This window comes from Carettochelys insculpta, chromosome 15 (genome assembly GCF_033958435.1).
Source record: "Carettochelys insculpta isolate YL-2023 chromosome 15, ASM3395843v1, whole genome shotgun sequence".
In the NCBI taxonomy this organism is placed as follows: domain Eukaryota; kingdom Metazoa; phylum Chordata; order Testudines; family Carettochelyidae; genus Carettochelys; species Carettochelys insculpta.
Window position 1 is genome coordinate 7,054,323 of NC_134151.1, and position 22,413 is coordinate 7,076,735.

Consider the following 22,413-nt stretch of genomic DNA (forward strand, 5'->3'; position numbering starts at 1 on the left):
ATTCACTGAGGTCCTTGTCAGTCACCAATTATAAGATAAAATCAAGTTGAAACCAGGGCAACAAATTACGTTTCAAAATAAGAGACGTGCTTGTTGCCATTCTTTGTGGTGTAGGTGAGCTGGTCATGCATTTGCATTGTGGACTAGTTGCAAATTCTGTAAATATGCTACTGACAAACCTAGAGACAAAGAATTGCAGTTATCTGTTCTGAATGTAACCCATAGCCTGTGGAAGAGTTTATAAATCAGAAGGAGCCAGGCAGTGAATTCTAACTGTATTTAACAGGACAATGAAAATCTGTAGAATTTTTGAGCCATGTTTTTGGAGAGACTTAATTAAAGTATTGTTGAAAGGTTATCTTTAACCCTTCAAATCCTTCACATGTGGCAATACCTGCCATTATCCCTCTTGAGCAAAGTACTGCTGCCTCATGTTGCTTTCAGAAAATTTTCTTAGCTAAGAACCAAGACCCTTTCATTCAACTAAGACGACATCACCCAGTTTTATATTTCTGCAAAACTGCCTGAACAGGATTAGGCTGAAAAGATAAGGGCAATAAGGGTGTTATCTGTGTTCCTGAAAAAATTGATGACACCTATTTTGCTGCTCAGTTCCAAGGAGAACATGGATAGTGCTAATATCCTTGCAGATATCACAAATGAATACATTGGGTGAATGTGACTACTGGAAGCTGATTTGACCCAAGGTAGCACATTTCCAATCTATTCAAGATGCTAATTTTCTTCCTGTGAAATTAAAATCTTCTAAATGAACAGAAGGAACATGAGAAATTCACCTCTATGATAAGCTAAGCTCTGACTTTAACTGCCTTATTTTAAGTATAAGGGCACACTGAAAAGAGAATTCAGGTGTTAACCACTTTTTTCTAGCACTAGTTCCTAGCAATAAGAGATCTGAAATTGGATCAGCCAGATAATTAACATGAGGGACAGCCAGATCCAGGCATGTTGCCAGTAAGGAAGAGTTTCCTCCTTGGGGGAGGGAGCCAGTCTAGAAGAACAAAGACTTCCCAGAAGCATGGGGAAGGAGTGGGGTGAGCTGTGTGAGTCCAGTCCAGGTTTAGACCAGGAAGAAGATCCATCCACCCACGGGCACCAGGCACAAGTTGGGACTCTCCCTCCCCAGTCTATGAACTTAGGGAGTAGGAATCTGTAGGCAGAGCCAATGAGTGTAGTGCTCAGGAGGAGACAAGAGGGAAGAGAGGTGTCTGGAAGGAGCCCAAAATAAATATGAGTAGATATGTTGGGATAATTATAGACAGCAAAAGAGTGCCATGCAAACACTGGTCCTTTTTAATGTTCAGCCGCAACAGCTGCTGTCTCAGGCAGGGAAGGTGAGCAAGATGAGTGAAGTCACCGTCCCGGGGCACCAGGGCTCTCGGGTGAGTTTGGAAGATAACCAGAAAGGCAGTAGTTGTAGAGATGATGTCTCAGTATTGTGAAACCTCTCACTGGGAGGAGAGAGAAAGGAGGGAGAGAGGAGCATTGGCCTGGGTCTACAAAGGCATTTAGAGAAGTTTTTGAACTGTATCTGCTTCCATTCCTCTATTGATATTGCTTCTTCTGCTCACAGTGCTCATCTGCATGCAAGTATCGGAGGGGTAGCTGTGTTAGTCTGGATCTGTAATAGAAACAAAGGGTCCTGTGGCACCTTATAGACTAACAGAAAAGTTTTGAGCCTGAGCTTTTGTGAGCACAGACTCACTTCATCAGATGCTGGTCTTGGAAATCTGCAGGGCCAGGTATAAATAAGCCAGAGCAAGGGTGGGGATAACAAGGTTAGCTCAGTCAGCAAGGGTGAGGCTTACTACCAGCAGTTGATCTGGAGGTGTGAACATCAAGGGAGGGGAAACTGCTTCTGTATTTAGCCAGCCATTCGCAGTCTTTGTTTAAGCCTGAGCTGAGGGTGTCAAATTTGCAGATGAATTGTAGCTCAGAAATTTCTCTTTGCAGTCTGGTCCTGAAATTTCTTTGCTGTAGGATAGCTACTTTTAAGTCTGCTACTGTGTGGCCAGGGAGATTGAAGTGCTCTCCTACAGGTTTTTGTATATTGCCATTTCTGATATCTGATTTGTGTGCGTTTATTCTTTTACGTAGAGACTGTCCAGTTTGTCCGATATATATAGCAGAGGGGCATTGCTGGCACATGATGGCATAAATTATATTGGTAGATGTGCAGCTGAATGAACCCACGATGGTGTGCCTGATCTGGTTAGGTCCTGTAATGGTGTTGCTGGTGTAGATATGTGGGCAGAGCTGGCAACGAGGTTTGTTGCATGGATGGGTCCCTGAGTTAGAGTGACTGTGGTGCGGTGTATAGCTGCTGGTTAGGATTTGCTTCAGGTTGGCAGGTTGTCTGTGGGCAAGGACTGGTCTGCCTCCCAAGGCCTGTGAAAGTGGGGGATCATTGTCCAGGATGGGCTGTAAATCTCTGATGATGCGCTGTAGAGGTTTTAGCTGAGGACTGTAGGTGATGGCTAGTGGTGTTCTGTTGGTTTCTCTCTTGGGCTTGTCCTGTAGTAAGAGGCTTCGTGGCACACGTTGTTTTCAGGATGGCTACTGTTACAAGATAAATGGATCTTCTTTTAATTTAAACCTGCCTCTAGCCCTCTATTTCTTCTGCTCTTAGCCCATGCTTTAAATAAGCAGTTTCAAGAGGGAATGTCAAGGAACTAACATTTCCTTCCTTCTGATTCTCATCACACCTCACCTTTGACACTAGGATGAAGTGTGAGAGTAATAAACAGTCAGTCAGATCCAATTCACATTCTACACTGGAAAAAAAATCCTCCATCGGGTTTAATTTCCCATGAATATTGGAATAAGAGGCTGCAAAATGTGTTGTGGGGAGAAGAAAAGCAGACTATGGGAAAACATGACCTTGGCACACAACTTTCCAGTCCCACAGAAAACAAGGATGCTTCAGTGGGTATATTTCAGAACAGAATTTGAACCCATATACAGATTGAGTTGGGCTTTTTTTCTTTTTTTCCTGTGAATATACAATCGTGTTTAAATGGCTGAAGTTCTCTGAAATGTCAGGAAAAAGTACATTTATTAACTGAGATAAGTGCATGCTCCATGGCTCTCCAACAAGTTGGCTCCATTAACAAACTAATTGTCTTTCTCCTTAAATTATTAACCCAGATGCTCACTCCTTTCACAGTAACATGTAACAGCAGTATACTTACTTTATGATTTGATCAGGTACTGGCTTGTTTTTGAATCTGGGATGCTCTTCCAGGACTGGTTGCACCGTAAAGCACTGAATGTCTAAAAATCATACAGGTTAAGGACAGATGAAGTATTAATATGAAAGGTGTTATGTACCTGGAAATCAAACATTGTCCAAGAACAATCTTCCTAAGATTTTTGACAGAGAAAACAACACTGAAAATCAAACTAATTTTGAGACAGATACAATTCAGTATCAGTTATCTCAGTGGCTTTACTGTTAGGTTAAAGTGTCCATGAGTTCATCACCTGGCAGGGAACTCCCCCAGTTCACACCTTGCAAACTGCTCCTCTCTGCACAACACAAGCTCAGGCACACAGGCAGCTGATCAAACTGCCCTTCTCTGCAAAGTAACATAGCTGCACAGACAGACATTCACCCACCAGCTCACCACACAGACCACCAAATCCCACACTCACTCAAGCTCCTCTAGGACGCTTTGCCCAGAGGCAAACTCCCTTCCCTGTTAGATGCTGCCCCCTATTCAAGGGCTGATTAGACTGGAGGCAAGGCTTTGAGCCAGGCCTAACCAGTTAGCAGCTCTCTCTATAAGAAGGGAGTTTTCAGCGAACAGGGGGCAGCAGCTAACAGGGAAGGGAGTTTGCCTCTGGGAGTTCGCCAAGGGAGGAGCCCCGTGTTGTCCTTTTCAGGTATAGTGTTCCACCTGTGCCCTGCAAGGCAGCACTATCAGGAAAAGGAGTCTCTGAAGAGAAGAGCCTGAAGAGTGATGGGGGAAGGTGGACCTGGGGGCAATGACAGCAGCTGGGGGGAGAGGGGCCAGTGCAGTGAGGAGGGCGGACATGGGAGCAGATGGGGGTAGTGGATTGGGGAGGGTCCTATGGTGATGGTAGCTGGGGGGGGGCGAAAGGTGGGGAGGAGGGTCCCAGGGATATGAGGTCATTGCTCCACAGGGAGCTATGGTGACTCATGGTAACAGGGAGGTATGAAGTAGTGAGATCCTTAACCACATTCTCCACACCCCACTGCCTTGTGGGTTATCCTGGGAAGGAGAAAGGCTAAGGGAGTAAACCCTGACAGAAAATCCGGAGTGGAGTCCGAAGGCGGTTCAGTGACAACTTCTGGCACTGTCCCGGCAACTCCTGCAGCTGAGCTGGTACCAGACGTGGAGGTTATCCTCTCCTTTGGACTATATCAGTAAAGCCGAGAGGGGGACACTGGTGTTTGGGCAGCCCAGAGTCTCCATAATAAGTGCACAGGCTCACGCCCGGAGAGGTACTCCGGCATCGCTGAACAGCATTGCATCAACACGGGAGGCAACAGATACCGGTTATAAGCTCTTGCTTGATTGGCGTAGAGAACGAGCACCAGGGGTTGCCTTTGATGGTGGGAGAGATCCTCGCATCTCACTGGACAGTCACCGCCCGCCTCAAGCTGGGCAGCCCCCAGCTAATAGGGTACTGTCCCACCACAGTTCACCTGCCTCGCTGGGTGCGTGAGGCTTAAGGTTCCTGAATCTGACAAGTGACTGAAATTTGGGCACCAGGCAAACCAATAAGAAAATCAACAAGAAATGAGAAACATCAACAATTTAAGCTTGCTTGCTGGAATGTGCGGACCATGCTGACCAGCTTGACTGAAGATCTTCAGGCCATCAGTGACACCCGAAAGACCACTGTCATCACCGAGGAACTGAAGAGGCTCCAAGTTGATATCACTGCACTGCAAGAGACGCGACTCGCAGATTCGGGAGCTCTAAAGGAAAAGGACTACACCTTTTTCTGGCAGGGTAAAGCCCAAGAAGAACCCAGAGAGCATGGTGTTGGCTTTGCTGTCAGAAACACCCTTCTACAAATGGTGGCATTAGTCATGGGCGGATCAGAAAGACTTCTTCGGATCACGCTTCAAACTTGTGCCGCTCCCGTCCACCTGATCAGTGCTTATGCTCCAACCCTGTACGCAACACCAGAAGTAAAAGACAAGTTCTATGACGTGCTTAGTGCTGCTGTAGTGCAAATACCTGCTCGTGAACAACTGTACATCTTGGGTGACTTCAGTGCAAGAGTTGGAGCTGATTGGGCCTCATGGCCTTCCTGCTTAGGACACTTCGGTGTGGGAAAAATGAATGACAATGGACAGCATCTCCTTGAACTGTGCACGTACCACAATCTGTGCCTCACAAACATATTCTTCCAAACGAAGCCACAGCACAGAGTGTTGTGGAGACACCCATGCTCGAAGCACTGGCATCTACTAGACGTGGTCATCACTAGGCATAATAACCTCAAAAACATCCTTCTGACATGCAGCTATCATAGTGCTGACTGTGATACAGATCACTCGCTAGTTTGCTCCAAGCTCAAGCTGAGACCCAAAAAGCTGTACCGCTCTAAACCTGCTGGAAGGCCCCGCATTGACGCCAGAAAGACGGCAAACTTGGAGAAAGCTGAAAAGTTCAGAGAGACCCTCCAGGAAAATCTGCGCAGCGGCCCTGGGGGCGCCGATACGACATCCAAATGGCAACATCTGAGGGATACAGTTTACAACACGGCCTTGTCGGTCTTTGGAAGAAGAGCTAGAAACACGAACGACTGGTTTGAAGCTAACTCCGATGAGATGATTCCAGTCATTGAAAAGAAGCGTGCTGCACTCCTGGAGTACAAACACTCACCGAGCCAGAGTACCCAGCAAGCACTTAGAAGCCATGTCTACACATGCACGCTACTTCGAATTAGCGGCACTAACTTCGAAATAGCGCCCAACATGTGTAGCTGTGACGGGCGCTATTTCGATGTTAACATCGACGTTAGGTGGCGAGACATCGAAGTCGCTAACCCCATGAGGGGATGGGAATAGCGCCCTACTTCGACGTTCATCGTCGAAGTAGGGAACGTGTAGTCGTTGCGCGTCCCGCAACATCGAAATTGCGGGGTCCTCCATGGTGGCCATCAGCTGAGGGGTTGAGAGACGCTCTCTCTCCAGCCCCTGCGGGGATCTATGGTCACCGTGTGCAGCAGCCGTTAGCCCAGGGCTTCTGGCTGCTGCTGCTGCAGCTGGGGGTCCGTGCTGCATGCACAGGGTCTGCAACTAGTTGTCGGCTCTGTGGATCTTGTGCTGTTTAGTGCAAGTGTGTCTGGGAGGGGCCCTTTAAGGGAGCGGCTTGCTGTTGAGTCCGCCCTGTGACCTTGTCTGCAGCTGTGCCTGGCACCCTTATTTCGATGTGTGCTACTTTGGCGTGTAGACGTTCCCTCGCAGGGCCTATTTCGATGTGGTGCACGCCCTGGAGGACGTGTAGACGTTTTTCATCGAAATAGCCTATTTCGATGTCTCCACATCGAAATAGGCTACTTCGATGTAGGCTTCACGTGTAGACGTAGCTAGAGCGGCCAGAAGAACAGTACAGCAGACAGCCAGGCACTGTGCCAACAACCACTGGCTCCAGCTATGCAGCAGCATCCAGATCTGTGCTGACTTTGGTAATCTCAGAGGAATGTACGAGGGTATGAAGAAGGCATTAGGATCCACCCAGAACAAGATGGCACCTCTGAAATCCAAATCTGGTGAAGTCATCACTGACAAAGCCAAACAGATGGAGCGCTGGGTTGAGCACTACTCCGAGCTGTACTCATGCGAGAATGTTGTGGTTGACGCAGCCCTCGATGCCGTCGAGCTCCTACCAGTAATGGATGAACTGGATCAAGAACCGACTGTGGATGAACTGAAGAGAGCCATCGACAGCATTGCAGCAGGAAAGGCCCCTGACCAGGATGGTATACCACCAGAGGTAATCAAGTGTGCCGCGGACACACTCCTGGAACCCCTACATGAGCTACTGTGCCTGTGCTGGAAAGAGGGTGAGGTTCCACAGGATATGCACAACGCTAACATTGTAACGTTGTATAAGAACAAAGGGGACAGAAGCGACTGCAACAACTACCATGGAATCTCCCTCCTAAGCGTCACTGGTAAACTGTTCGCTCATGTCATCCTTGGCAGACTCCAGAAGATTGCTGAGAGGGTGTACCCCAAATCGCAGTGCGAATTCCGTGCAGAGAGGTCTACCGTTGACATGGTCTTCTCTCTAAGGCAGCTGCAGGAGAAGTGCAGGGAGCAGAGGAAGCCACTCTACATAGCCTTCATCGACCTGACCAAGGACTTTGACTTGGTCAGCAGGGATGGACTGTTCAAACTGCTCCACAAGATAGGCTGTCCTCCACGGTTACTCAAGATGATCCATTCGTTCCATGAAGACATGAGAGGAACCATCCAATTTGATGGCACATTATCGGATGCTTTCAGAATCAGGAGCGGTGTCAAACAAGGATGCGTGCTTGGTCCGACGTTGTTCGGGATCTTCTTCGCACTCCTCCTGAAGCATGTCTTTGGATCTTCAACAGAGGGCATCTTGCTGCACACAAGATCTGATGGGAAACTGTTTAATCTTGCAAGGCTGAAAGCTAAGTCTAAGGTACGGGAAGTCCTCATCAGAGACATGCTGTTCGCAGATGATGCTGCTGTAGTGTCTCACACAGAAGACCAGCTTCAAAAACTGCTGGATCAGTTCTCCAAAGTGTGCAAGGACTTTAGACTTACCATCAGCCTAAAGAAGACAAACGTACTTGGTCAGGATGTTGCTGAATCCCCATCAATCAGCATTGACAACTATACGTTAGAGGTCGTCCACGAGTTCATTTACCTCGGGTCCACCATCACTGACACCCTGTCTTTGGACACTCAGCTAAATAGGAGGATCGGAAAAGCGGCCACAACTCTGTCCAGATTCAGCAAGAGAGTGTGGAATAACAACAAGCTGTACACTCACACCAAAATGCAAGTCTACAGAGCCTGCATCCTCAGCACCCTCCTTTATGGCAGCGAGACTTGGACCCTGGGTGCCTGCCAGGAAAAGAGGCTTAATGTCTTCCACTTGCACTGCCTCAGGCACATCCTTGGAATATCATGGAAGGACAGAGTGACCAACACCGCCGTCCTCGAGCAAGCTGGAATCCCAACCATGCACACCCTCCTCAGGCAGCGTCGGCTCCGCTGGCTTGGCCACATCCACAGGATGAATGATGGAAGGATTCCAAAAGACATCCTGTATGGTGAGCTAGCCTCTGGCAAAAGACCTCCCGGACACCCCCAGTTGCACTACAAAGATGTCTGCAAGAGAGACCTCAGAGAGGTAGACATCGAGCTGGACAACTGGGAAGAACTAGCAGACGACCGCGGCAGGTGGAGGCAGGGGTTACACAAGGGCCTTCAGAAGAGCAAGATGAAGATCAGACAGCTAGCAGAGGAGAAGCAAGCACACAGAAAGCACACTAAGGACTTGCCAGACACCCACCACATCTGCAAGAGATGCAGCAAGGACTGTCACTCTCATGTGGGCCTTCATAGTCACAATAGACGCTGTAAATGAAGTCCTCAACTGAAGCTATAAAGGGCGTGATCCATAGTCTATGCAGACTGAAGGATGCCTACTACTACTACCGTGTGTTCATTTATCATACTGGATCATTTAATGTATTACAAAATAAAGCCTAATTGACACAAATACTTACTTAACTTTGCATAGGTGTAACCCATGGCATCGACCAGTCGAATATCATGATGTTTACAGTTTAGACCTTTGGACAAATTACTGGGTGTTACTTGTATCTTAGATTTCCATTTTATAAGGGAGGGCTTAGTTTCAAAAAAATACTGCACGGACATAAATCATATTCTTCTGCATTTCACTCAAGCACTTAAGGTCAGATTCTGCTCCCTTCTTATGTGTAGTAGCTGTGCCTTGCTTCGTGACTCACCTCATTGGAAAAGGTGACAAGGAGTGAATGATCCACAAGGAACATTCCAAACAATTTAGGTACACAAAAGATTGTTACAAGGAGTTCGAAAAAAAATGTTTTTCTTAACCTCAGCGAAAGGCTTAAATTGCAGCAGGGGAGATTTAGGTTGGAAATTAGAAAAAAAATCCTATCAGGGTGGTAAAGCACTGGAACTAATTGCCTAGGGAGGCTGTGGAATCTCCATCATTGCATATTGTTAAGAGCAACTTATACAAACACATGTTAGGGATGGTCTGGATGGTCCTTGGTCCTCCCATGAGTGCAGGGGATTGGAGTTGATGACCTCTCATGGGTCCTTATATATGATTCTAAGTCTTATTTTTTTAATAACAAAGAGGAAAATAGTGACTTGTGATGGATTTGATGTAAAACATTCCAAAAGTTAGCCATGGAAAGAAGACTAAAAGAGAGTGCTCCACAAGTTGGGGAGAGAAAGAAGGAACATGCCATAGAAGAGAGACAGCCTTCATATGTGAGACTGGAAGCTGCAGTGCCACTTAAGAAGGTGCTTGTCACTTTTATGAAATGATCATACTCTGCTGCTTGATTTCATCTGCTATTGCAGGTGCCACAGGCACCCGTCAGCTCTGGAGAGATGAACCCCAGTCACTAGCCTCCTCCAAAGTTTTCAAATGAATTTATGTTTCTATACGAGTTTTGCTTTATATGGAGAGCCTTTCAAAGGGCCTTTAAAATAACAACACCATAACAAGCCCAACAAAGGCATTCACACATTAAAGGCTTGTTTACCTAAAATGTGTTAGTGCAGCAACAGCATTAACTGGTCTATGTGGACCCAGCTGGTCTGCAGTACAAGATTCCTAATATGTGTTAGCACAACCTGTTGTGAACACCAACAAATTATGTAGACAAGCCCTCCATGCAGTAGTACAGGTGTGGTTTGGGGATGGAGAGAATTGTTCAGCATTATGTTACTGTGTCACCAGTATGTTTCTAAAACAAACAAAAGATTTTTCAGGAGAGGAAAATCCCAAGCTGGTGAGACAAGATATGTGTCAGTGACTAAGTAGATTTAAACTAAGATTTCAAATGACAGACAAGCATGCACATGATTTATTTACAAGTAGTGCTAGGAAGCCAGCCGACATAGTCCCCATCATTGTCTTGTGTAGCTTTTGAGAACAATTGCAATGTACTGTTCAAATACAAATGAAGAGTGTTTGGGTATTACAATAGACTTCTGAAAACTCGCCCAGCAGGTAGCAACAGGCTAGGTGGATTTCAAAAGCTGTCAGATGTCCATACATCAAACTATGTTTTTGAAGGAAAGATGGTAGGTAAATATAGTATAGTAAGAGCTTCTTTTTAAGTGTTTTTTAACCCATTGGTGTTGGGGAGTAAGAAAGGAACAGATGATATCTTGACAAGCTCTTACAAAGTATTCTTGAAAGGTGTGCATAATGATTACAAGACTTTAGGTGTCTGTTCAGTAAGAGAGTGCCATTAAAAGGCATACTACAAACTAACTAATGGAACAGTGAAACATAACAGAACATTTATATTTATGATGTTTCAACAAAAAGTTGCCTTTTGTTAGAATTCAGAAATATCACAGGTTTGAAAGGAACCCAAAAATACCAGAAAGGTGTCGGTACTATTGATAGTATGGTGTGAAAGCCCATGAATAAACTAAATTTCAATCTGAAGTGGGTCTTACCCATGAAAGCTCATTACCTGATAAATAATTTGTTTTAGTCTTTGCGGTGCTACACAACTGCTTATTTTTTGTGAAGCTACAGAGTAACATGGCTACCCCCCGAGACTGAATTTTGTAGTTCATGAGATTTGATGTGACAAGCAGATAACATGCATTAATTGTATTTAATAACAACTCTTTGCACTGACAGAAAGACTTCCCACTGAGCACCTCAAAGTACTCTCCAAACAACAGGAATTCATCTGCACAGCTTATTTGTGAGGTAACCCACCCCATCCGCCAAAAAAATTCTCCTTTTTTTTAAACAACTGAGGGACAGAGAGGGGAAGCAACTCACTCAAAGTCATACAATGCGGCTGTCACACAACCAGTCCTGGCTCTCAGAGCTGGGAGGGAGGTAGGGGTATTTTAGCAAAGCAGGTAACAGATGTTGAGTGAATCAATGCCCAGTGGAACATTAGTCTTACCTTATTTTGTCTGTTTCATTAAGGTTGACTGCTGTGCTACACCCTCTTTTCAGTTTCAGTGCAGTTTCGGTTACCAGCTCGGAACATAATACATTTTTCTTCCATTTGCCTCTTTGATATCAGGGGCAGGCAAAATATGACTCTGGGCCAGATCCAGGTGCCACACGCCGCTCAAATCAGCCAGCTGCTGGCTCCATGTGCATGAATGTGCTATGTGCCCCATCACAGGGGGCTTCATATCCTGGCCCTACCCCCAGTACAATCCTCCCAGTTCCCAGTGGGCAGAAACTGGCCATTGGGAGCTGCCAGGGCCATGCTTGGGCAGTGAAGCCTCCCTCCCCAATGGGGGTGGTGCAGAGATGCACATGATCCCAGCAGCCGGCTGCTTTCAGTGGCATGTTGGGGTGCAACAGTCAGGGGACCTGCCTGCGGGTCTCGCTGGGCTGCTGTCCGGGAGCCATCAACTAGACTAAGTGTCTCCTGGTCAGATCTTGGACCTGGCATCCCATCCTCTCTTCCTCCAACTCCCTGCCCCAGGTCACAACCCAAATCCTAAACTCAGACCAAACCTTCTGAAGTTCTAGGGTGGGATTTTTAAGAACCGTCAGTGTAGAGATAACTCTGCTGTGTTGAAACCAATGGGAGTTTTACCATTGACTGCAGTGTGATGGGGTCTGCCAACGTTGGGCACTTCTGAATAGTTCTGATATGTTCAATCAATTTACTCCTTATTTGTCACTTTCCTATGGCCTTGGCAGTTCATTCAAGGGTGCTCAGCACCTCATGAGACTTTCAAAATTTTGAATGATCAAGTCCCCTAGAACCAACCTTAGTTACTGCCATTGCTGTGTACCATGATTCACAGGCATTGACAGTGTTGTGTCCACCTCTCTTGATAAAGCTTGTCCTTATTCTGTCCATTTCTATCTTTAAGGATACATTGACCAGGAGAGTTTTTCATGTCCTCTCCAGGTGCAGAAGTGGTGTTCATCTTCTCTGCATTTGGGAACTGGCTCATCAGCTGTGCCTGGAAATCTTCTCTCCGTTCATACTCCTTCCCACGGTAGATGAACACTTTGTTCTGCAAAAGACAAATGCTAGATTTCTTAGAGTAGAAGCTCTTTGGGGCAGGGGCTCTATGTGTTTGTATTGCATCTAGCACTGTGGCTTTCGGGGATGGTGAGGCTACACTCTCAGAAAACCATCATCCAGCACAGCCCGTCAAGCTCTCACATGGGACCCACAAGAAAAACGCAAAAGTGGAAGATCTCGGACAACACAGAGATCTACTGAGATTGAATGACAACAACTGAGTTGTTACTCCTGGAATCACCTAGAAGTTTTGACTCGAGACAGAATGAAGCGTGGGAGACTTGCAGATGACCTATGCTCCGCTCAGAGCACAAGAGTTTAAATCAAGTAAGTCAGCACTGTGGGGTCTCTGGACCTGAGAGAGGCCTCTAGTTAGTTCAGAAATATAGATGCTTGATTAGAACCCACTCCCACAAGGCATAGGAATGTTTCAGGGTTCCCCAGAAATGCTTTGTGCTGCAAGACAGAAGGAGCGAAAAAGGCTGAATGTTGGATGCACCTTTACAGTAGCAGTTGAAAAGACAAGGGTGCAGTTGAGTGAAATATTAAAATTCCTTTCCTTCTTTCCCCTGTTAGACGTGAGACTTGCCTTAGAATATATGTATAAATTCTTTTCTCCCAGTCCCGCTCCCCTAGTATTAGACAGTCAGTTCCACGGCATTCTCTTCTGTTTTTCAGCATACTAGGTGTGATGAGATAATGCCGGAAAATGCCCTTATAAATATGTGAAATGCACCCATTCAGTTTTAATTTTTGAAGCATGAGGAAATTCATTATGAAAGTAAAAACAGATAAGTAGTTGAATTCTTTAGCTTAAACACCTGAAAATAGAAGAAAATCTCTCCTCTGCAGATGATCTCTCCATGTAGCACCTGCCTGTCAGACTGAACTTGTGATGGGGGGCGCTGCATTGATACTATGTTGGAACTATCAAAATTCCTTAAATTGCCACCAAACTTACCAAAGGCCAGATCTCCACAAGGGGGGAAAAATCCATTTAAGATACACGACTCCAGCTCTGAGCATCGGGTAGCTAGAGTCGACATACATTAAATCCATTTTTTGCCAACATCCCCATAGAGGGAAGTTGACAGGAGAAACTCTCCCATCGATTTCCCTTTCTCCTCATGATTATAAGGAGCACCGGAGTCAATGGCAGCACCCTGATTATTTGATTTCGCATGGCTTTACTTAGTAGACACCCTAAAGTGAACCCTGGAAGATTGATTGCCAGCCTGTCAACCTTCTGGTAAGTGTAGATCTGCCCTAAGTGAACGATAGCTTTACTTAGACATGGTCCCTGGACAATGGTGACTATTTCAGTGCATCGGAGGGGTAGCCGTGTTAGTCTGGATCTGTAACAGCAATGAAGGGTCCTGTGGCACCTTATAGACTAACAGAAAAGTTTTGAGCATGAGCTTTCGTCAGCACAGACTCTCTTCATCAGATGCATCTGATGAAGTGAGTCTGAACTCACAAAAGCTCATGCTCAAAACTCTTCTGTTAGTCTATAAGGTGCCACAGGACCCTTCGTTGCTATTTCAATACACTAATTTTTAGCCAGGCACAATAATACTGAGAATGGCCAAACGACGTGTCCTGGTAGCATGCTGCCTTTTCACTCTGTCACTACTATGAGAGTATTCTAGTCTACAAGAGAAATCAGAATAAAAGGGACATATTCAATGTAGAAGCATTCACCATCACAACAAGTAATAGTCCAAATAACTGTGAAATCTGGAGCCAGTGCAGGATTCATGAAGTTCACTTTTCCCCAGAGACCTAGGAACATTTTATTAGTACAACGCAGAGCTGTTTTTTCATGAATATATAAAAGTAGTGGAGGGAGAAATAAGCGAAGACTTACTCTGAGAAAGGTGGGGAATCCTTGGCCATAATATCCAACAGCAAAGTAATCTGGTTTAGGCCTCAAGATTTTCATGATATTTTCATAAAATTTAGCTTGTTGAATCTGAAAGCAAAAATAATATTTTCTCATTTCTGTTCCTTCAGAATCATCATATTTACCTAATGGTTTCAATATTTAACTGCTTAATGGGATAGCACATTTAAAAAAAAATAGCGTTCAGTCACCCTTTATGCTGTTTTCTTGTGCCCCATGAATTGATTTATAATTTGTTTATACAAGTATTATTTAGAACTAACTTAGATGGGGAGGTCAAACAATTTAAAATGAACTGTGTACAAAATTGGATATATCCCTAATTTGCAAGTGTGGAAACAGGCCATCGTACACCTCAGAATTATACCAGGTAGGATCCACAGTAGCTGATTGAACTTCAGTGCTAAGGTTAGTGAGATAATGAGCCTGAAAACATTTCACGTCCTTAATGTAGCTTGGTGAGGACTGCTGTTCAGTGTGGCTCTAGGAGTGGTGTTTAAGGGACAGCCATATGCTATAGTGAGTCGAAAAGAGTGGAAGAATGTTAGTGCGCTTACAATTTCGCATAATTTTATTTACTGGGTTCTAAAGTACGACATTGGGTTAAGTATAAGCTATGGAAATGTAGTCAGCAAGATTTTTTTTTTTAAATAAGGGCTGTAATCTTTTGATTTTGACATACAGAGAGAGCATGAAAAAGGACATTGGCGTGGTTCCTGTCTTTTTTTTTTTTTCCCCTTAATTCAGGAATATTGAGTTTTGAACCTTCTGGAAGCTTTCTATCTCTAGCACCTTCCATGAACTGGTAACAGTGCTGAATCTTTTAAAAGGACATCTTTATTCAAAATGTGGGTTAGTTAATGAGAATAAATACATACGAGTAAAAGAAAACACACGGGCTAAAAATCAGTTTCTCAGCTCTCTTTCTATTGGCTTTTGTGATTGTGCCACTTTTCTAGTTCTCCAGTCACCACAGACTCTTCCAGACTTGATGGGAATCTGATATTCTAATGTCATAAGCATATGCGTGGTTGGTGGGCAGAGGCAGAAGGTAATACTCTAAAACTTTCCTTTTACATCATAAAGAAACAAAAAATAAGGCACAAGCCTATTTTATAATCTTTAGATATATTTAAACCCTGCAAATCAATTAAAATAAGCTTCTCACTCAAGGGATTTGCTCTGTCTCTTATCACCTGATCTCTAGAATAGTGCCGAATGATTAAACATACATACACATATTCATAAATAATGATTAACCATTTTATGAGTGTTCTCACTAGCACAGGAATATTTATTTTATTTTTCAAACTTCAAGGTATGATCTGTGACAAAGTAAGGACATATAAGTAAGGAACGTGAAATGATCTAAAATCAAAATGGATCACAAATTCCAATGGACTCTTCAAAAACTTGTCTACCTACCTACCATGTGAGTCTACAAAAATATTAATTTTCCTGAAATGTTTTTGAGAGCTATGTGTGGTCTTACCAGTTTCTGGCTTAGAAGTTCGTAGTCAAAAATTTCCATTTCATACTGCTCTGCGAGTTCTTTACATAAGGATATTGATTCTTCCCACATCTGCAAGTAATCACATCTTCTGAAATAAAATTACCCAAGTACAGTACTATCAAACACCAACAAATGAGGTTTTAAGGAACCATTGTTTAACAACGTATCCTTATTGACCAGGCTATCTTTAAGTTCCAGTCATTTATTAACTACAGTGGAAGAATCATGGCACCTATAATTTCAGGACAGCAGCTTAACGTGCAGAGTAAACACATTTCATGGTTCATTATAGAGAGGAAAAAGTGAGTCGCCGTTACACTTACAAGAACACTGCCAAAAATCCTCTGGCCCTTCAGAATTATTAAATAAGAAAAATAAGTCAGACAGGTCTATCTATCCCCCAAACATAGGTACAACGTCTCTAAGGTCCCACACACAAACACCATGCACCCTATATTGCCCTTCCTGGGGGGCTCAATCCTGTACCCTTTCCAAGGAGGAGTGATTAAACTTGACCTTTGACCTCTGTGTACGGCCTGAGTGCTGATGATACTTTGTAAAGTCACCACTAGTTCTACTTTCAACAACTTCATTAATAAATAAGACACAGAGCTTTACTGTTAGGTGGTGGTTGGTAGCATTAGCTGGTCTTTTGCTAATCCACAGGTGCCATGGCTTTGAGCAAGCTCCCATCTGCATAGGGGATGCTGAGTTCACCTGAGTTCCCCCATCATTTGTTGTTGAAAATAGGCTCTGGTACCACACTTGGCATGCATGCTGTGGGTTGCTGACCCCTGCTTTACCCATGCTTCCAAAGTACTCTTTGCTCAGCTGACAAGTCCTGTTCAGCTAAACGATCTTGAGATCAAACCTCTGCCTCCCCATAGAACTGAACATGGTGGGCCAGATTTTCCAGTCTGCAAAGGATATTTTGTTGTAAGCCTCACACAGTGATCTTAAAGCAGATGGGCAACTCCCCCTCTGCAGAAAGAGGTCTTACTAAGATAATGTTTGCTCTGCTGCATTCTGCACCATACACTCTTCACCCCAGCCCAGTTGGGGGCAAGGAGGCATCATGCTAGGGATAAGACGAAAAGGAGTGCTTTGCTATGTTTGATCCTCCACTGATGCAGGATCAATGCCAGTCACTCGAGTTGGGGGCCGCTCTTGCACATTGGTGACTTACACTTGGGCAAGGCAGCCTTGTATCAGAAAGGTGCAAGAAGCTGCCTGCAGCAAACTGTCCAAGAAGAGCTTAGCTGAATTGTCAATTTAGAGCTATTATATGTCTAGGTACATGGACAGGTGTTGCTACACAGACAGATGGATTGGTTGTTCATTCCCATTTTCAAGGGTTCTGTGATGGAGTGTTTACTCCACCCAGGACTCAAGGGTTGAGATTGTGAGATAGGCCAGTTATTATCACATGACAGCTGAAGGAGAGGAAGAGAGTGGGAACTATCTGAAACCAGGCACAGCAGGGGCTATCAAACCAGGTAGCTGTTCTGGATAAGGGCAGTCAGTCCTTGAGAAAAAGGGGGAAGCTTTGAAGGCTACAGGCAGCCCGTTGGAGCAGTGCTCAGAGATGGTACACCCAGAAGAAGGAGGGAAAACCACTAGGGTATGAATCTCTCCAAGGGAAGAGCTGTGAAGGCTGAGTGTGGAAAGCCCAGAACAGTTGAGGTGAAAGCTATTGACCTAGTACCTGGAATAGAGGGTAGTCCTGGGTTCCCTCACGAGCTACTGAGGGCATGGCTGTGAATAGAGAGACTGCTTGTACAGAGAGGCTTTGGTAACCTCAAAGCAGGGATGCCGATTGACCTAGCCAGAGGACTATGTCACGAGGAGGTAGATCCTGAAGAGAGAGAAAGGGATGGTGGGATGACCTGCAAAAGGGGGAAGAGGGCATCTGCCTCAAGAGCTCATCCCTGAAATAATCAGGAGGATGTGCCAGACCACAGGGGAGTGGAGAGGGCTGTGACAGGTTCAATCATGGAGTTAAAGGCACCTTTACTCTTGGACATCAAAAGGTGCAGGATCAGAACCATAGAAAAGAACTTAGTCGCTTACATAGGGGGGTTATGTGTTGATCACCTGTCTAAAACTACATTGGTATCTCTGAGATGTCCTATATATTTGGTGGAAGAGTACAGTGAGATAGAAGAGTAAAAATAGAATGAACCATATTTGTTTCTGGTGAATAGAAAACTCACTGCATGTGTGATTGTTTTATTTATGTTGGGCAGCATTCAATATTTTTTTTTTTGCCTAAGCTAAGGAAGAAACTAGACAGAATATCAGTTAAAAAGAAAATTTCTATAATGAGTATCCTGTTAGGAAAATATTTACTTATGGCTCACAGTTCCAAAGTTATTTCATGCAATAGCCAAACAAATACTTTGTTAGGATAAAATGATCATTAAAGACTACTGTTGCATAAAGTCACATAGTCAAAATGTTAAAACATAGCTACCTTTCCCTTGTCAAAGTATTCTATAATTGTTTCATATAAGTTTTCTTTCAACTGTCGATGGGTCTGTGAGTACTGGAATTCTGTTTGCATAACTTGAGGTGCACACTGTTCGTCAGACCACTGTGGAGGGGAAAACATTAGAAAATACATACTTTTGGAGGTGAAATAAAAAAGAAATATTAACTATAAAATAAACTTCAATCACTCTGATTAGTTTCTTCTGTATTTATCTGACATCTAGACAGTAGCAAATAATAAAGGGAGGATGCAATTTTTTCAGTATGTTCCTGAATAATTATGTCATGTTGGTAACCAGGATTAAGCAAAATATTTTTGGATGGAACTGTTTTCTGTTGAACAATATACATAATACAGGAATGTATCAATTCTGATGAAATGCTCTGCTGAAGAAAATGAAAATATTAATTGCTCAAAGTATTTCTTTTTTTACTTCTCTATCATATTAAAATATCAATTGATATGTGTACTTAATATAGATGAACGTAGTATGGAAGTCAAACAAAATGAATTAAAATGTCATTATTCAATGGAAATTTGAGCTTTTTTGCACCATTTTAGAAATTTGTATTTAAATTTTAAAATTTCCAAAAGAAAAAGAAATGTCAGTATCTAACCATCTCTACTGATCATACCAGCTACTTAACTGATGCTTATTTTCACTACATATTAGTTTGGAAAATGGGCAGAGGGAATAATTTCAAAACAGGACCTTTGCCATTTAAAATGAAAATTTTAATATGTCCATATTGCAGTACCTGCCAGAGGCAAATTCAATTATGGCCCAATATAATATGCAGGTTTTCAATCTAGCCTTAATTTGGAAATTGAAAGTATGGTAAGGTCATAAAAATTGCAGTAATTATGGAGGGTTAAATTGTACCAGAAGTCATGTTACCGGGTGAAGCTATTTCTGTCACAATTTTAAATCATCATCTGGGAACACCTAATATTTCTTTGTAGTAAGTATGCTCTAATTTTCATTTAACATCGCAGTAGCTTCAGTTAGGAGGAAATGAAATGGCTACTAATGAAATAATTAATACAAAATCTTTGATTCATTGTACACACACACACACACACACACACACACACACACACACACACACACACACACACACACACACACACACACACACACACACACACACACACACACACACACACCCTAAATCTGAAAATTGTGACAGACCATTATAGACACTCAAGTGAGAACATGAGTCTAACCTTCAGGAGAGAGGTATGGAGTAGAAGGGTATATGCAGCTTCTGTGTAATTTTCACAATCTAAATGAAGATCTCGCAATTTATACAAGTATCTGTTACAGGGAAGGAAAATCAGATGTAAAAACATACATGGTGTACAGGCAAAACCACCACAGAAAGAATGAAAGACGCTATGGAATCACCACCCTTAGAGATCTCAAGGTTACTGGTGGAAAGTGAGGGCAAAGCTACTATCTAAATCTTTAATTTGTCTGAACCATTAGATTTGGCTGAATTTCCTTTGTGTTGTGGGACATCTGCAGAAAAGTATGGTTAACAGTCAAGCCAACTTTACCAGAGTAACTGTGGCTCCTGTCCCTGTGTGGGTAACAAATGTGTTTGTTTCACAAATTACATTTTTCACTATTTCCAAATCATCTTGCACTCAACAGCATTATCAGAAATAGTTACACTTTGATGACTCTCAACAACCTGCCATTGTTACATACATTATAAATTGATTTTTCCTGTGCTATTTTGCCCCAATTGTATGTGGATGTTTCATTTTGTCCATTCAATTTGTCCATTTGTAGATAAGGTAAGGCTAAAACTAAGGGAAAAAATATTGAACCAGCTCGTCAGCTATAGCTGAGTGAGCAAAAGAGTACAACACAGAAGAATATGGTGTCTTGCTCCAATTCTGACCTGATCTTGTGCCAAGACAGTTCAGTGCCATAAGCTAGAGCAGCCTTCAGGCAGCTCTATATTTATACACCAACTGTTGCTGACTTCAAGGGTGTAGTCTTAAAATAGGTGGGTACAACCATGGCCTAGCCACACATTCTTTACCAACAGAGAGGTAAAGTGTGCCCTAAGAAGCAATTGCCCCTGCAGAGAGATATAGAGTAAGCCTCTAATTAAAGTTAGAAACAGCATAAAGGCATATACTAGTAAAGTTTTGCTGGTTTAGCTATAGCTCCAGCAGAAAACTATTGAACTTGTAATGTAATGTAATACGCACTGCTGCATATTTAGCCAGCTCTGTAATCTGAGCACACACTGCAATCCTGAAAAACTAGGAAGGTTTTCTCTCTCTCTCTAAATGCATGATATGATTTGCGTCAAACCATATTTTTTCTTCATCAACGGGAATGCAATAATTCATAGAAATCTTTCTTTTGGGGGAAAAGTCCTGTTGATAAATATGTAGAATGGATTCTAACTTTCTGCACGCTAACTCAACAATAGATTAAGGATTAAGATGAAAGGATATTAAGGATATTATGCACTCATTGTGGATGATGAGCTACAAAGGGCATAACATATATCCTAATGGTACGCTGAAGACAGTGTGCCTAAAAGGAATATTACTGCATTCTTCAAAGAAAAATCAATAAAGCAATTATCATACCTTATATACATCCCTTCACGGTTAATGTCTTTGTAGAAGTTCTGGAGGGGAGGCAAAATGATTAGTGTTATTTTCCAGTCTTTTATTAAAATACTTTTAAGATCAAATTATTCATGCTAAATATTTTACTTTTAGTTGCATAGACAGTGCAGAAAATGGAGTGTAGCTCTGTACTGTGACACATTTTATCTTTAAAAAGCTTAAACAATGAATATCACACTGATATGCATCATTTATAAAACACTGTGAATGAAAATCTGATAATATGGCTGCTTCAATCAACAGTTTAGTTCCTTATATACAGTTGTCTTATAGTATAACTATATATAAAATCTTCCAGCTCACTATTGCAAATATTAGTGAGGGCTCCTTTAAAGGGAAAACTATTATCCAAAGACAAACATTGAGGTAAAATGTTACATTCTCTACCAGTTAGTTGCTAACAGGAGTCTCAGTTTCTGATTATGATGGTGATAGATCTAACAAATACTTCTGAGCTATGTCTCTAAGAATTGCTGTGTGCAGCTGGGAGGCAGGAGGGGGAACCCAGCCAGGTATAGTTCAGGTGGTACTGAGGGCTGAATGTCCTAGGCTCTACTCCTTCTGTACTTGGTCCTGCCACTTCTGGGACAGAGCCAATGGCCTCCCTCCCAGCTTCCCTTGGGCTGATGGCGCCACTTGGAACCACTAATTTATGCCTTTCACTGGGGACTTCCAATGAATGGTGGTGGCACAGATCATATCAGCCCTATGCTTTTGCAGAAATCTCCTGAAGAAGTCCTGCTGCTGATGAACTCCCTTATACCAAAGGAAAGACTTAATGACTGGTGAAAGTAGCCTAGAACTCCACCACAGATCTCAGGGACTGTTCTCAATAATAAGACTTCTCAGGCTTGCAACTGGCCCCTTGCTACCAGTACATTTTACTGGCTTATCTTCCCTCTTGATGATTTAAATGTAACCCTTCTGACTTGCAAACTGCATCCACTTTCCCATCTACTGGGTGGATACTTTCTTCCCCAGAGGCCTGCACTGCAGGAGGAGTTAAAAAGGGAAAGAGTATAAAAGAATTGTCGTCTTCCTCCACACCAAAAAAAAATAAAATGAGTAAACAAGTAAAAACATCTGTGTAGTGGACTGTTTATCCATTTGATTTCTAGAAATGTTTAAAACTTGCTAGAAGCCAAATTAATGGACTGCCTTAATGACCAAAGATGTGCTTTTTTTCTGGATCTATAGCCCTTGGCTAAGTGAAACTAAGGGAACTATCTCTTTAACTCAAGAGGGCAAAAACCCAGGGAACAGAAAGTTAGAGAGAAAGACTTCCTCAGGCTGGGTTAAAGTTAGTACAACAGAATGAAGCTGGGCACTGGAAATGTCAGATGAATTAAGGAGAGTTTCTTATTTTGTGTTGAAAACTTGTGTGAGAGAAAAAAAGCATGGGAAGAAAAGAAATGGCAACCTCTTGTGCTCAAAGTCTTCCCATTTTCCAACCAGCCCTGTCTCATGGTGAAGTTCTGCAGACTGCATCGGAATTGAAGGACAATGAATGATGGATCAAAAATTTGGATATAATGTCTCATGTTT

The 22,413-nt window shown here is 43.2% G+C and overlaps 1 protein-coding gene across 1 annotated transcript in view; it reads right to left on the minus strand.

The window, feature by feature from the left end:
* Positions 1–22,413, minus strand: part of DOCK2 (dedicator of cytokinesis 2) — a 454,537-nt gene that overhangs the window by 38,983 nt on the left and 393,141 nt on the right. The window contains exons 36-42 of the mRNA XM_075010079.1: positions 20,827–20,867; positions 19,438–19,528; positions 18,193–18,312; positions 15,699–15,788; positions 14,171–14,275; positions 12,151–12,292; positions 3,213–3,294 (exon numbers count right to left, since the gene is read on the minus strand). Coding sequence (XP_074866180.1) covers positions 3,213–3,294; positions 12,151–12,292; positions 14,171–14,275; positions 15,699–15,788; positions 18,193–18,312; positions 19,438–19,528; positions 20,827–20,867 — 671 coding nt within the window. The remainder of the gene's footprint in view (positions 1–3,212; positions 3,295–12,150; positions 12,293–14,170; positions 14,276–15,698; positions 15,789–18,192; positions 18,313–19,437; positions 19,529–20,826; positions 20,868–22,413) is intronic.